General features: G+C 40.1%; 1 protein-coding gene across 1 annotated transcript; it reads left to right on the top strand.

Moving 5' to 3' along the window:
- The first annotated feature begins 1060 nt into the window (after positions 1-1060).
- Positions 1061-14435, top strand: jazf1b (JAZF zinc finger 1b). The gene is made up of 5 exons (XM_044033716.1): positions 1061-1271; positions 10406-10478; positions 11078-11274; positions 11922-12091; positions 13085-14435. The coding sequence occupies exons 1-5, from the start codon at positions 1157-1159 to the stop codon at positions 13259-13261; spliced, it is 732 nt and encodes a 243-aa protein (XP_043889651.1). The 5' UTR covers positions 1061-1156; the 3' UTR covers positions 13262-14435.
- Positions 14436-14439: the final 4 nt, after the last annotated feature.

Here is a 14439-nt window from a genome sequence, read left to right on the forward strand (position 1 = left end):
TAATGTGTTATTTTAACTAATATGTTAACTCGACTAATTTTTATTGCCATATATAAATTAATCATACAATAAAACATATGTAAAACAGGATAGATGTATAGTCTTCTTGGACTGTTTTCTGGCTACTTGTGTGTTATATTATTCCTATATAATATTTTAGGCTGATGGTCATAAAATCCTTTAAAAACTATTTTAGGAGATGTTTGTTTATGTGCAATCGTGTTGTTTTACATTTCAGTCTATATAATTCGTTTGTTTGTATAATGATTCTGCAATTAATAAATGCATAAGTCATGAGAAATAACAGAAATCCAGTTCTAAATACATTGAAAGTGATAAGATCACATTGGGGAGAAAGCTAGATAAGATTTTGATTGATGTTCACATCCATTTCAATCAACCAGTCAATAAAATTATGTGAAACACCCAAAAGTCAAAATAGGCAAAAGTAAATGTGAATTAAATGAAAGTGTCAACACTTCAGTTCTGTCCTCATGTCTTCATGAAGCTGTAAAGAATTACACCTCACTGTGGGTCTTTATTCTAACTGTTGTTGCAAAATGAGACCATTAGAAGAAGTGAGGGTTCAAGTCCTAGTCCATTATTTATATCTTAAAATTAGAAGAATATGTCATTAAACATCTGTCTCTTCTGATATTAGTTGATGTGAAATCTGCTTGTTTTTGTAAATAATGATTGTGGTGACTTGCGGTTAATTATTTACTGTTGATCTGTACAATAAAGAATGTCATAAATACACTACATAGAATATACATATATTTTTTGTGCCAAATCTTAATCTCAGTTGGACTACAACTATGCAAATTCTACTCAATCTAATTTTATATATATTTTCCCAAATATGTGTCTTTTCTATATATATATATATATATATATATATATATATATATATATATATATTTATATAGATGTGCATTGGGTTCCTTTTGTACAAACATGTTATGGTTGTTGTTTCTTCTATCTAATGAAAGCCTAACCTTATCAAGCATAACTTCCGGTGTGTCTGTCTCTCCCTTTGACGCAGCACCGCACCGCCCCTGCCGCTCCAGCTGTTCGCACGCACCGCTGTCCGCCTCTGTTGCCGCTGCTGCCGCCGCCGCTGCCGCCTGCCCTCATTTCCAATGCAGCAGCGACCATGACAGGCATCGCCGCTGCTTCTTTCTTCTCCAATGCTTGCAGATTTGGCGGCTGCGGACTTCACTTCGACTCTCTGGCCGAGCTCATCGTGCACATCGAGGACAGTCACATCGGTAAGCCCCCGTCACCGCAGCCTGTGATGGCCGAGGTTTGTGCTTAGCAGACGTGGCTAACTTAGCGAGCTAGCAACTTACTTCCTGCGTCCTGACAACCCTGTTGCTAGGTGTGGTGGCTGTAGATATTACAGCCGCCGCGTCTGTTGTGTTATCAGCGCGTCATTGCTGTCACTGTTTACACTCAAACAGTTGCAGCTGCAGCCGAGCCGCGCGCACAAACACCGTCAGGTAAACACTTTTGTTTACGCTGCGACGCGACGAGTCGCTCGTGCAACAACAATATTGCAGCGCGGAGGCCCGCGCGCCGCACAGAGCTGTGCTGGAGGCGGTGTGTGTGCTTGAGCCAGTACATAAGGGAAGCTGGGTCATCATCAACACTAGCCTAAAACACAGTTTAATTTGAATAGTTTAGTTTGTATAAACAAACAATAACAAGTAACGTTGAACATACTGTGCATTCAAGATAAGAAGCCTTTGAGATACTGACACCAAACAGCATAACAATATCACATATAGATATGTAAATTATCGCCATTGGCTCGTTATTACTTGACTAAGTGTTTGGTTATTGCCTTTTTAAGTAAGTTTACACATTTTGGTTCTCAGTAAAGTGCTGCTAAGTCACTTAAACTTTATTTGACAAAGTTTTTATGACATGTATTTAATATTTACTTTTATCCTGTGACGTGCACATGCGATGGGGGCAATTGGTGCCCTAATGGATAAAAAAGTGTCACTAAAGTGCCCTAAAACATGAGGAAGTGTCCTACTGGCTGCCTCTAAAGCAAAATATAAATTAAATAAAAAATGTGTTGTTTCTCAAGGTCTATGCCCTTACAACATTGTTTCTTATGGGTGCCCTTCCAATCATAAAGGGTCAGGGCTGCCTTTGGCACCAGGCCACACGTTGACATTTGGACATGCCTGCCTTAAGCGTACTAGTGGTGACTGCCCCACTGTGCAGTAGGTGCCCTTTACATTTTTCACCCCTGCCCTTCCAAATGTCTGTGCATGCCCCTGCTTTTATCTACTATATTTACGTTTACTGCAGCCAGTGATGCAGGTCAGTGAGACAGTGCTATTCAGGGCATGTTTATGTTTTCATTTATCAGATGAGACAGAGCTTTTCATTGTTCTTCACTTTGAAGAAATACAGACGTGTATCACAGGCTGGAATTAATTTGAATCATTTCTTTTTGGAGCAGTTCATCTCATAAGGCGCTGCCTCCCTTACCGCACATCAAGTTCCACCACAGTCAACAGCGCCACCTTCAGTTCTTGTGGCGCAAGACAATAATAAGAACTGCATGGGAAGTCATTAGTAATGTCATCCACTTGAATATTTAAGACTTATGTTTGAGAAATTTGTACAGTCAATGCAAGATTTTTATCACAGCAGCTCTTAAACAACTTATATTCAAACACAGAGTCTAACGTATATTATTTTATGTCCGTAAAGGAGATAATGTAAACAAATGAATATACTCATTAATCCCTGAATAGTAGTCTAATCCACAATTTATACATTTATACAAAATGTGTTATACTGTTTATATCAAAACCTCTGTCAAAGATTTCTAAATAATGTCCAGTGGATTGTATATATTATTTAATCCCACATATTACACAATAATGATGTGTTTAATGAAGTCAGACAGAACTTCAGTTAATGATGTGAAATGTTGAAAGCATTACAGAAAGTTCCCCTGCTCAGCTTCGTTCCCACATGTGTTCAACTCAATCTCTTATTTCAGACTTGTGTTATTATTGAGGCTGACATGGCACAGCTGTCTCTGCTGTTCCTGTTTGTTGCTTGACTGGCTTTAATATCCTCAGCCCTCTGATTGTGTGCTGTGCTATGCATGTGTCCGAGGTGTTAGCCTTAGAAAAAAAAAATGCTTCCAAATCACTTATTGGGAAATAATGAGCCAATTAGTTTGCTTGCAGTGGAAAAACTCTGCTGGCCCCCTCCATTGTCCGCTCTGCTGTGCCCACTCTGAGGAGTGCGAAATCTTGCGCATTATGCCAAGTGCCTGTGAAGCATAATTACAGAGAGGGTGCCTGATTTGGCCTGTCTTCCTCCTCATCTGGTGGCCTGCTGCTTTAAGCACGCTCTCCTTTATAATTAGGCGCCTGGAAAACCAGCACACATTCCTGTCCCTGTTTTCCCCCCCTGCCAGCCTGCTGTTCACGTCTCCAGACAAGAGGTGGCGCTGCTCTGCTGTGCGTTGAGTGAGCTGTCAGGAGATGCTAAAAGACGGTTGATTCTACCAACAATAACTCACCTTCAGAGTGTATTCTATCATGCTGGTTTGTCTGAGACAAAATTGACAATATTAAGAATATTTAGGTGGATTATAATCTGTCATTTGTGTGTTTAATACTGTGGAGGAGGTTATTAATAAGGATGGCAGATATGGCAGATATTTTGTGTCTGATACCGATATCACAAACTAGAGTACTTGCTGATACCAATATCAGTCTGATACGGTCATTTTAGGCCATTTATGAACAATGAAGCTGTTAACAACACATTATTCTGACCATTTCAGGCTATTTCAAAGACATTATTATAACTGTGTCACAAATATTCTTCTCCCATATAGAAGAAATAAACAGCCAAAACATGACTCAGCTAAAATGCTGTTGCTGATAGTGACACATGTGATATATAGGATTTTTGGATTGTATCGGATTTTACATTTTTATCGCTCTCACATTGCACGTAACGCCATTCTGCACAGTATTTATTGTAGATATTCTGCACATATGTTCTTACATGTCTATCCCCCATACTTTATACTCTTATTCCTCTAATTCCTATTTATTTATTTATTTAGTGTTTTCATATTCTTATATTGTGTTTCGAAATGTTTTGAAATTCTTGAGGATTTTAAAAATGTTTATAACTACTGCTGCTTGAATGTCCTAGTAACGTGATGCGACAGTAAACGTGATTTAAATTTGACTTCCAATCCAGTGATTTTGACCGGTATCAGACCGATACCGATACTGGGTATCGTATCATATCGGCTCACCCCTAGTTATTATTGATTTGTGATATGACTTTGAATTAAAATAACTTTTTAAAGAGGCCGCAAGTTCTGTTTTTCTTTAAAGTTCAAGTAGATTCTGTAAAAATATGGCGTTAGTGGTGTTATTATAGTGAATCCATGACTTTCTCTTCTTTTAACTTGACAGCAGCGTACGGTTGATAATGAGTATTCGGTGCTTCACTCAGTCCTTTCTTAACAAATGCAGCTGATTTAAAGAGAACCAGCAGCTAATGAGCCAAAGACACAGAGGAAAGTTTTAACACACAGTCAAACCTGTAATATCTCATCAAACGTCTGGTATTAGTGTGGTGTATAAAAGTGCACACACACACACACACACACACACACAAAGCTATAGAGAAATGTTTACTTTGTTACCGAGTGACCAGAAGCCTGTGTGTGCGTGTGTGTGTGTGTGTGTGTGTGTCTGCGGCCTGGCACACTGATGGCCTCAAGTGTCCAGGCTCTGCAACAATGGATCAGCTTGTTGCAAATCCTCAATGACGGCTCATATAGTAGATTTTGGGTCTGCACCCCCAAAATCTGCGGGGAAGTAATAAATTTGGGAAGCAGTAACTAGTTTCCTGATCTGTGCACCTGGTGTGCCTAATTACATTTCCCTGTTCCCTGACACCACGGCTCCTGTTCCTGTGCGGTGGGCGACTGCAACACGAGGAGCTGCTGTAACGATAAAACATTTCGTACAGGAGATAATTCACCGCCCGTGTTGACTTTACACACAGTGGGTGTGTAGTTTCATGCAGAACAAATATGATATTTATAACGTGGCAAATGGGTGTTCAGGGGTTCTTCTTAGCTTTTCCTTTACTACGTTTGCATATATTAGTGTCCAGAAGTTTTTTTTTTTTTTTTGATTGGTTATTTTTCTGCATAAGTTGTTTTGCAAATAAAATGTTTCCCTGGAACTCCTTTACCTTTGTAATTTAAGGATGTTCTTATAGGGGCTTATTTCTCATCTATTATTTAAATATTATGAATTTGCGGTTTCAGCAATTCAGTAATTACATAGTATTATTAAGTTAGTAGGATCTAATATTAGAGTAATATTAATTTATTCAATTTATAACGTAAAATCCAGATAATAGCTTGATAATAATTATATACAAAGGCATTTTACCATGTTACAAAGTTTTGATTCATCCTCTCTTACTGTCCCACACACAATCTTTGTTTCTGTGAGTCAGGGTTGAAAAGTGCTCTTCCACCTGTTTCTGTTCAGTTTTACCATCTTGCATTGTTATAAGCTATAACCTGTTATTACCACAATATTATGTCAATTTAGCGTCAGCTTTAATCAAAATAATTCACCAAAAAGCTCCATTTGACTCATTCATTCTGAAAACACTGGTATTTATTTCTTTTGAAAAATGTAAATCAAGCTTATTTTATTCAGGGAATGCATCTGTAGCTTTTTTATTATTATCTTTTGAGAAGATATGTTCAGCTCTTCCTCTGTGATAGATTAGAGCCATGGTTCTCAAACTGTGGTATGTGTACCAGCAGTGCTGCGCAAGCTTCCTCTGGTGGTACTGTTCTTCTGGATGTGATCAGGGGGGAGCTGAGGTGTTTTGACTTGAGGGTGTTTAAAATGAAAATGAAAATGAAATAAAATAAATATTTATTAAATAAAAATAGATATAGAGTCACCTTATCTCTTGCTCCATCTTAATCAAATTTGATTATACCAGTGTGTGAAGTATATGTGAGGAAGAGGAGGATGATGAGAGAGAGCAAATCGTCTTATTGGGAATAAATCTGCCTCCTGTGAAAAGTCTGGCTATTACAACACTGGATTTTAACGTTGGTGATAATTGTGTTACTTCAAGAGCTCAATATTTTATAAGTTTGAGAATCACTGTTTTAGAGCATTTTTGCTTTTTCATATAATTGTAAATTTTGAATGAATGAATGTGTGTGTGTGTGTGTGTGTGTGTGTTTGTGTGTGCCCCCTTGTGTTTATCTCTGCATTGGTACAAACGTGTCTTTGTGGATGTGCTCACAAATTAGTGCACTGTATATTTTTAGGTTGCTGTCCATGCTAAATGTATTTACAATAGATCACTCTAACTGCAGCCCCGGGTGCTTATTTTTTTTTTTTTATTTTTTTTTTTTAAAGTTACCTGCAAAGGCAGCTTACACATGGAGCTCAGCTCTGTTTCATTTCCTCCTCAGAGGTCACATCGTAATGAATTACCTGAGCCACCACTCCTGGTAATGCTCCCCGCTGCTCAGAGTCGCCATAAACATGTCACCATAATGCTCACCACTCTACTCTATACCGTGCATTTGGCCATGAGGGTGGATGGCTGAGCCAGACTCTGGTGGTAATGAGAGAGGGAGCTGTGTGTCTGGTGTGTGTTTGTGTTTGTATGTGTGTGTGTGTGTGTAGAGAGAGGGTCGTGGAGGGCGTTATGTGAGGGCAACAGGCGTCGCCTTAGGAAGGTTGGCTGTGTGATCATCCTTTGGTTTCCTCTTGAAGACCATCAGAGCGACACTAACGAGAACATGTGATGGCATCATGTTTTCTGCTGATACAGACTCGTGCTCCCTTTCTCTGTACGTTCCCACGGAAATAAACATTGATTCTCGGTGTTTCCCAAAGTTTTTTTTTTTACGTGGGGACTTTTTGAAGACAAAAACAAACTGTCACGACCAAGTTCTCAACTTCTCAACTATTTTTACTGCCACTTCTGCAACACCTAATATTATTTTGAACCGGTGAACCAGAAAAAAACACTTCATTTTATGCATGTTATTGAAAATATATACTCGCAAACACAAACCCTTAGAAAAAGACTGGGGAAAAAAATTACAATTTCTTCGGTGACCCAAAATAATTCTCCCACCACCAACCTGTTGGTCCTGACTTGGACGATGGTAAAGACTTGTTATAGAGAGTGTGGTTAGTTTGTTCTGTAAAGTCTGCACTGTATGTAATTAACTCTTGGTTGAAAGTTTCAACACTTATCTCGTACCTTCAAGGGAAACAGTGCTTCCTGAGTTTGCTGCTTCTTCTCTCTATTTTTCTTTTTTTCCTTTTCCATATCTGATACTTTAATGTCACCGTGTATGTTAACAGTCCCTTGAGCTTGGCAATGATTGTCAGCCTTGTTTGGAGATTAATCAGGAACCGCCCCTTTTTTTTGCTTCTCAGAAAGCTTCTACTAGACGACCACCAAAGTGGACCACCTGAGTAGTTTGATTACAGGGGTTCCAATCTCTACGTTAAAGCACCTTCACCCCGGTCCCTGACTGCTGGTGGCCCCAGAAGAATAGCAGAGGCTGTGGGGGAAGTGGCCCCTGCAGAGGCCTCCTCCCTAGTCCTCACTTGAGGTGTGTGTGATTTACAGTGTGTGGGAACAGACTGATCCAACGCGATGTGAGCGGTCTGTGAGCAGACCGCCATTCTTCTCCTGGAGACTCATTAGTGATCTTAGGAGGGATTTTCTGGTGCACTCACACACTCACATACCGACCCGCAGAGCCCAGAATAGTCTCGGTGCTGCCTTTTGGCAGTGGAATAGTGACATTGTCAATGTGACTTTCCTCCTGGGTGTTTCGATGATTTTTGCTGCAGAGTGGAGAGAGGTGTGCTATCCTTCTCAGTGAGAATAAATCCACCTTTAATGAAACACTTGCTCGTGAGTGGGGCCTTGACGAAAACCTCCTGAGCCTCAGGCGCTGAGGTTTGAGCTGTTCTTACGACGTACATTGTCTGCAACTCTATTCGTCACTATTTATCATCACCCAAGCAGCTTGATTTTTAAATTCCCCGTGTCTTTTGACACCCATGTCCACCTAAAGTGAGTGAAATCAGTGTGTCGACAGAGATTTCTCTTCCACCCCTACGACGCGTTCCCTCTCTCGTGCGCTCTTTAATGTTTGGTTTGAGTCGAACTGGACATCGTTACCTGTCGCCTTCTACAGCCCATGTTTCCCTTTATGCATGGTTGTGTGTGCACGTGTATGCATGCGATGGTCTACATTTGAATTTATAGCTTTTGTCCATGTTCCACTTAACGTACGTTTGTTATTATGGCTTCCCGGTGACAAGGTAAAATATTTTAGTACAGAAATGAGATGAGATGTCTTGTCTGGAAGAGTAGAAGCCACATTCTTAAAAAAAAAAAATAGTAGTTATTTAGTTATGCAAATAAGCATATGAAGTGTCACTTAATGTCAGTTTTTTCAGTGATTCATACATTTTCTATCACTATTTACAGTATAACAAAATCAACATGTGAAGGTTAACCCTTTAACAGCTAAGCCTCTAAATGTCCATCTTTGCTTATTTTAACCCTAAAAGGGCCAGAAAATGTCCCGTGAGTACGCTATTTACAATTTACTGCATGTTAAAATAGTGTATTAACAATTTAAAATGAAGAAAAACACTGTAGTTGTACATGAACACCAGATTTTGCGTGTTAAATTAGACATTTGAGCAGTATTTAAAGTAACATTTGTTTGTTTTTGTCATAAAATGGAGACTACGTACAGGTGCCGGCTTCCTGCAACAGCGCGAGTAAAGTTAGCGTAATTAGCGTTTGACGTGCAACTTCTGTTGGAATTTGCCCAATAGCACAAACCGTAATGCAAAGTGCGCTTGTGCAAACGTGTCGTCTACGATACACTCGGTGTTAAAGGGTTAAATCCTATCTCATAGGGGCTTGAGCACCAAAATCTGATCGTTTTTTTTTCCAACATGAAATTTAATGAGAGCCTGTTTTTAGTTTTTATGCTCCACACACACAAACAAACAAAGAGGAGTAAAATCCCAAAGCTGTGGAAGTGATAATGGTGTATGACTCAGGCTCTCAAAGGTGTTGCTTATCCCTTTAACCAAAAAAAAAAAAAAACCTTAATTACACTATTTCCCTATGTTTTATACAATATAATTACCGCAGCAATTTTTAAATTAAATTAATTGGTACTGAGCTGGGTTTTTTTTTTTTTCTTGCTGAGTGGACAAAGTTTTTTAAAGCTGCTTTGTAGGCATCATGCTATGAAAAAAGAAAAAGCATGATTAAAATTTAAATGTCACAGGCAGGAGCCTGAGGCCTAAGAGCTTATGGTTCGAAATGAGCGATGGTTTTAACCACGTGGGGGAAGCAGTCTTTCGCAGCTCAGTCAGAGGCAGACAGGGAGGTTCAGCCAGTAAGTGGTAGACACTGTTGTTTTATGGGGCTTCTCTCTCTTGTCACACATGGACAGCAGTGGGAAGAGCGTTTGAAGTCAGGCCCTCTTCTCCTCGGGGTGTGGAGATGTGGCTATTGTTGTACATTTAGCACCGCTGAGCAAGACGAAAGTCTGGAGCACAGCGTGGGGGAAACACTGTGTGCGTCAAGTGTGGTCATGTATGAGAAATGTGGCATCTGCGGAGCAGCTTTTTTCAAACGGGGGCGGTGGAAATTCAGGAGGGGAATGGGACGAGACGCAACTTTTCTTGCTGTGTGTTTTAGCAGCGTTACACTCACAGACGCTGGACACTACGTTGTCAATGGACTGGCCTTAAGAAAAAGCATCAGCCTATAAGTCAATGAGCTCCTCCAGCGTCACGTTCGTCTAGACGGTGGTGTATGACATCATGTTTAAAATGAGCTCCACTGCACACTGCATTACATATTTAATTTTTTCATTAGCTTTTATTCCTGTAGACAGCTGAGCATGTACGGTGTTTCATTCTTTCTTCACTGGTGATGTGGTCCAGGAGGTTTTGGGAAGTTAAGATGAAATGTGACGGCCCTGAGGAGTTCTGCATGTGACCATTTGCTGTGAACCTGTTTCACTACCTGGCAACAGCCAGTTGCGTCTTTGAAAACAGTTGGGGAGGTTTAAGTGGGAAACCAGTCAAGAATGCTTGTCACTATAACATCTGGTTTATTTGGAGGGGGGGAAAGTGGAATATCATATGTGGATCTGGCTTTCCACAACTGGCCAAAAACAGTAAATTATGAGGCAAAATGTTATTTTTAGTAACTCTGCAAAGTTGCACCATTGTTTATTGATATGTTATGCACATAATTCTTCTACTCTCTGTCTCTCTGGCCTGCTCAGATACAGACCCTCGCCTTCTGGAGAAGCAGGAGCAGCAGCAGCCGACATATGTTGCCCTTAGCTACATCAACAGGTGAAGCAATTTAACTTTTGACTTGTTTTAAAAGAACATTTCACAAGTTTGCCAAAATCTGATATGATTCTTACATTAATGTTACTACTGTGTCCCATGTGTTCTCTATGAGGTTCTACCAGCAGATTGAGATGTCAACTGGTTGATTGCTCAGATGAATTGCTTCAGTATTTTCCCTGCCTGGCTTTTTATTTTTTATTGCACTGGGTTCATCCCGTTGGTCTTTGATATGGTGCTTGACTAGTGGTTTTTAAAAGCCTTATACAACAAACCAGTGTATAAGAAGGTCTGCCACTGTCTCCCTGCCTTCACAAACACATCTTGATGTGGTTATTGCTTAATTTGTTAATTCCACTTCAGCTGTAACAATGTCTATGTTAACATTTAATTTTTATGATACACATTTACAAAGACTTTACTATCCACCATAAACTCCTGTAAAAAGGTTTTCTTTCCTTTTTTTTGGATGGGAATGAAGCCAATGATACTTTTTTTTTCAATGCATGTTCTGCAGTAGCAAACCTTTAATGCCGTGAATGGGATGACCCCTCCGTTCACATCATCCTAACGCTGGCCAGCCTTGTGTTCCACAATTCCAGGTTCATGACAGATGCTGCGCGGCGAGAACACGATGCCCTGAAGAAGAAGGTGCAGCCCAAGTTGTCTCTTTCTCTGACAGGCAGTCTGTCCCGCAGCAGTGTCTCCACGCCACCGCGCCACACCAGTGGAAACCTCACGCCTCCCGTCACCCCTCCCATCACGCCTTCCTCCTCCTTCCGCAGCAGCACACCCACAGGTAACCGTCTCTGAGCAGATGTCTAGAACACAATAACAGTGGACTATTGTAGCAGTAATGAGACTGATTTACACTTACAGAGAGGAAAGGGTGGAGAAAGAGTGATTATTCTTCATGGTCCGAATAAAATAAAATAAAATAAAATAAAATAAAATAAAATGTTTTCCTCTCAAATATCTTTGGCCCTTAACGGAGCTTTCTTCCTCCATCTTCATTCTGTTCTACGTGACTCTACAATTCTCTTTTTGCCTCTCTCTTTTTCTCAGCACGTCTCCTTAACACTCTCTCTTGTGCGACTTTAGAGACAAACCGTACAATTTTCCTCTCATGATCGACAGTGTCAGTATCGTACAACAGAGTATTCGGGCCAAACTGAAGAAAATGCTTTTTAGATCTTTCGAGAATAAAGTCATAATTATTATTCAAGCCAAATCTCAGATGATCAGCTGCAATCTGCGTCCAGATGAGGAACGCGGAGCATTTTGTGAAGTTACATTTTGGTCTGGGCTTTGCAAATAAGGAAGAGGAGAGGAACTACGGCTGCCCTCCAATAATAATGGAGGTCACATAAATCTTCCCGACCTGTGTGTGTATGTGTGTGTGTGTGATCATTTGTTACTTCATGTTTTTCCCCACTTCCCCCACAGGTAGCGAGTGTGACGAAGAGGAGGTGGACTTTCAGGAGTCTGACAGTGATGAATCGTGGACCACAGAGAGCGCCATCAGCTCTGAGTCCATCCTCAGTTCCATGTGCATGAACGGAGGAGACGAGAAGCCTTTTGCGTGCCCCGTCCCAGGCTGTAAAAAGAGATACAAGGTAAGTTTCCCTCCACGACGACAGCTTTAACATATACACCGACATCTATGTGATACACTGCATATCATCTGCTGAGTGTGGAGGGTGTGTGTGTGGTTATTTTTGCTTGCATTCATGAGAATGCAAAGTCAAAATGGATTCCCTGCTGTTGACTATGGAAAATAGGTTCTTTAGTCGAGCATTCCAACAACATAAATACATACATCTCGTCCACTTCAGTAATGTGGGCTTTTATGGGATTTTCCATTCACATCTGGCGTGGTGGTTGGGATAAATTATGTGCAGCCTGAGAAAATTGCATTGCTGACGTGAATGACAGGGTTATGGGCGATGACTTAGTCTGAGGCGGCAGGCAGATTTAGGAGGAGAACGAGATAGATTTTTAACAAGAAAACATTTTTATTTCTCCTCTCCACAGTCTTATGTTTAATGGTGACTTTGGACTTTTGTTGTCCAGAGTTGATGAAAGCGATACAGTACATGAGCACACGCTGCGCCCCCACCCCAGTCTTTATGTTTCACAGCATTCCTGCAACAGTGACATTTTCTGTTCTCCTGTACACAAACCTATGTTGTCTAAACCCTTAACCTCATCCCATCTGACACCTTTGACCTTGAGAGCTGAGAGCTCTGCATCATGACATGACATCAGTACCTGACTTCACTCATGATTTTGTAGCTTAAACTCATAGTAAGTGGTTTCTGCCACTAGGTGTCCCAATCAGAATAATAACAAACGACATAGTTTGATGAGGATCTTCTTACATTAACACAGAGTGGACAGTAGGGTTGTAAATAAATATGGCATCATTGTTTGTATAATTCATTGGGGTTGCACATTTGATTCAAATTATTCCTTTTAGGACACCGTTTTCACTCTATTCTATAGAGATTCTATAAGAAAAAATAATTTTACTTCCATTTCATGTTAAAAGAAATGAATTAATTCTATGTCAAAGTGAGGACTGTTTCATTTTCCCCGTTTTGTTTCAGAATGTGAACGGGATCAAGTATCATGCCAAGAACGGCCACCGGACCCAGATAAGGGTGCGCAAACCCTTCAAGTGCCGGTGTGGGAAGAGCTACAAAACGTCTCAGGGTCTCCGCCACCACACCATTAACTTCCACCCGCCCATCTCTGCTGACATCATCCGTAAGATGCAGCAGTAGAGTCAGAGTGAGTGACCGACCAGCGCTGTCCTTCAGGCCACTTCCCCACCACCCAAACACCGTCATCACCAGCAATGGCTGTTCCTGATTTCACATCATTCCTCTCATCCCCCTTCTCTTTTAATCTCACTTTGCTGACACTATTTTTGATATATTTTGCATGGTATAAATGTATTACTATTCATCTTTACTTTTTTTTTTTTATAAATATATATGTTTATTTAGTTCACAGTTTTGTATTTTGCACATTTACGTTTTCATTTATCCATCTGAGCTTTTTTTTATATGTGGTGCTGATTCAAGATGAGGACGATGGAGTTGCCACACTAAAGTCTCAAGTATCCTTGCATGTATTACGAGGCATCTTGCTTTAAAGGCAGTGTGAAGGTGGAAGAAACGTGTGTTTCATACAGTATGAGCCAAACAAACATTGGAATGTGTGTGTGTGTGTGATAAATGTTAAACTCTTGGTATGTTTTATTCTAGATCATATTTGCTGTTGTTGGACTCAGTTTCTCTCCTGTCACATAAGTATTACAAACCTTTTTGTCATTTCTGGTTTACTGCTAAAACTTGTGTGAGCACCAAAGGATGATCTCAGGTGACATTTGGAAGCATTTCAGCACCTCGGTCCTGCCCAAGTGTTCTCATAGTATTTTTGCCATTTAATGGGAACTCCGTCATTGTTCCGAGTCACTTTCTTAAAAAAAGAAATAAACATAAGCAGTCGTCCTCACTTTTTTTACAGTGAGGGATTGAAGCACTTTTTCTAACAAGTTGCCAACAAATTAACATTTACTGCCAGATCTCTTCAGTTCTGGTGTTTGTACAGCAGCTACAGGCAAAATGCCTCCAGAGCATCAACAATGAGCCTTTAGATAACATCTTCACTGCATGGATGTTAGTGTTGAGGAACTGTTGTGACAGTATTGTACTGCCAATATGGAGGAGTTTCTTTGGTATCGTGTAAAGTGAATGTATTGTCATGTGTTAAGTGCATTAAATTATATTTTCATATGTTACAAACAAAAAAAACAACAACAATCATTATGTGCATAAAAAGGGAAACGTTGTTTGGGGAAACTAATAGTGATGTACTGTATTTCCTCAGAAAGCTGCTTCATGTAAACTTTTGTTACATTTAGAATAAAAGTTCTTCTATTGTGTGCCTAAAGTGT

The sequence above is a fragment of the Solea senegalensis genome, linkage group LG9 (genome assembly GCF_019176455.1).
Source record: "Solea senegalensis isolate Sse05_10M linkage group LG9, IFAPA_SoseM_1, whole genome shotgun sequence".
Taxonomy (NCBI): domain Eukaryota; kingdom Metazoa; phylum Chordata; class Actinopteri; order Pleuronectiformes; family Soleidae; genus Solea; species Solea senegalensis.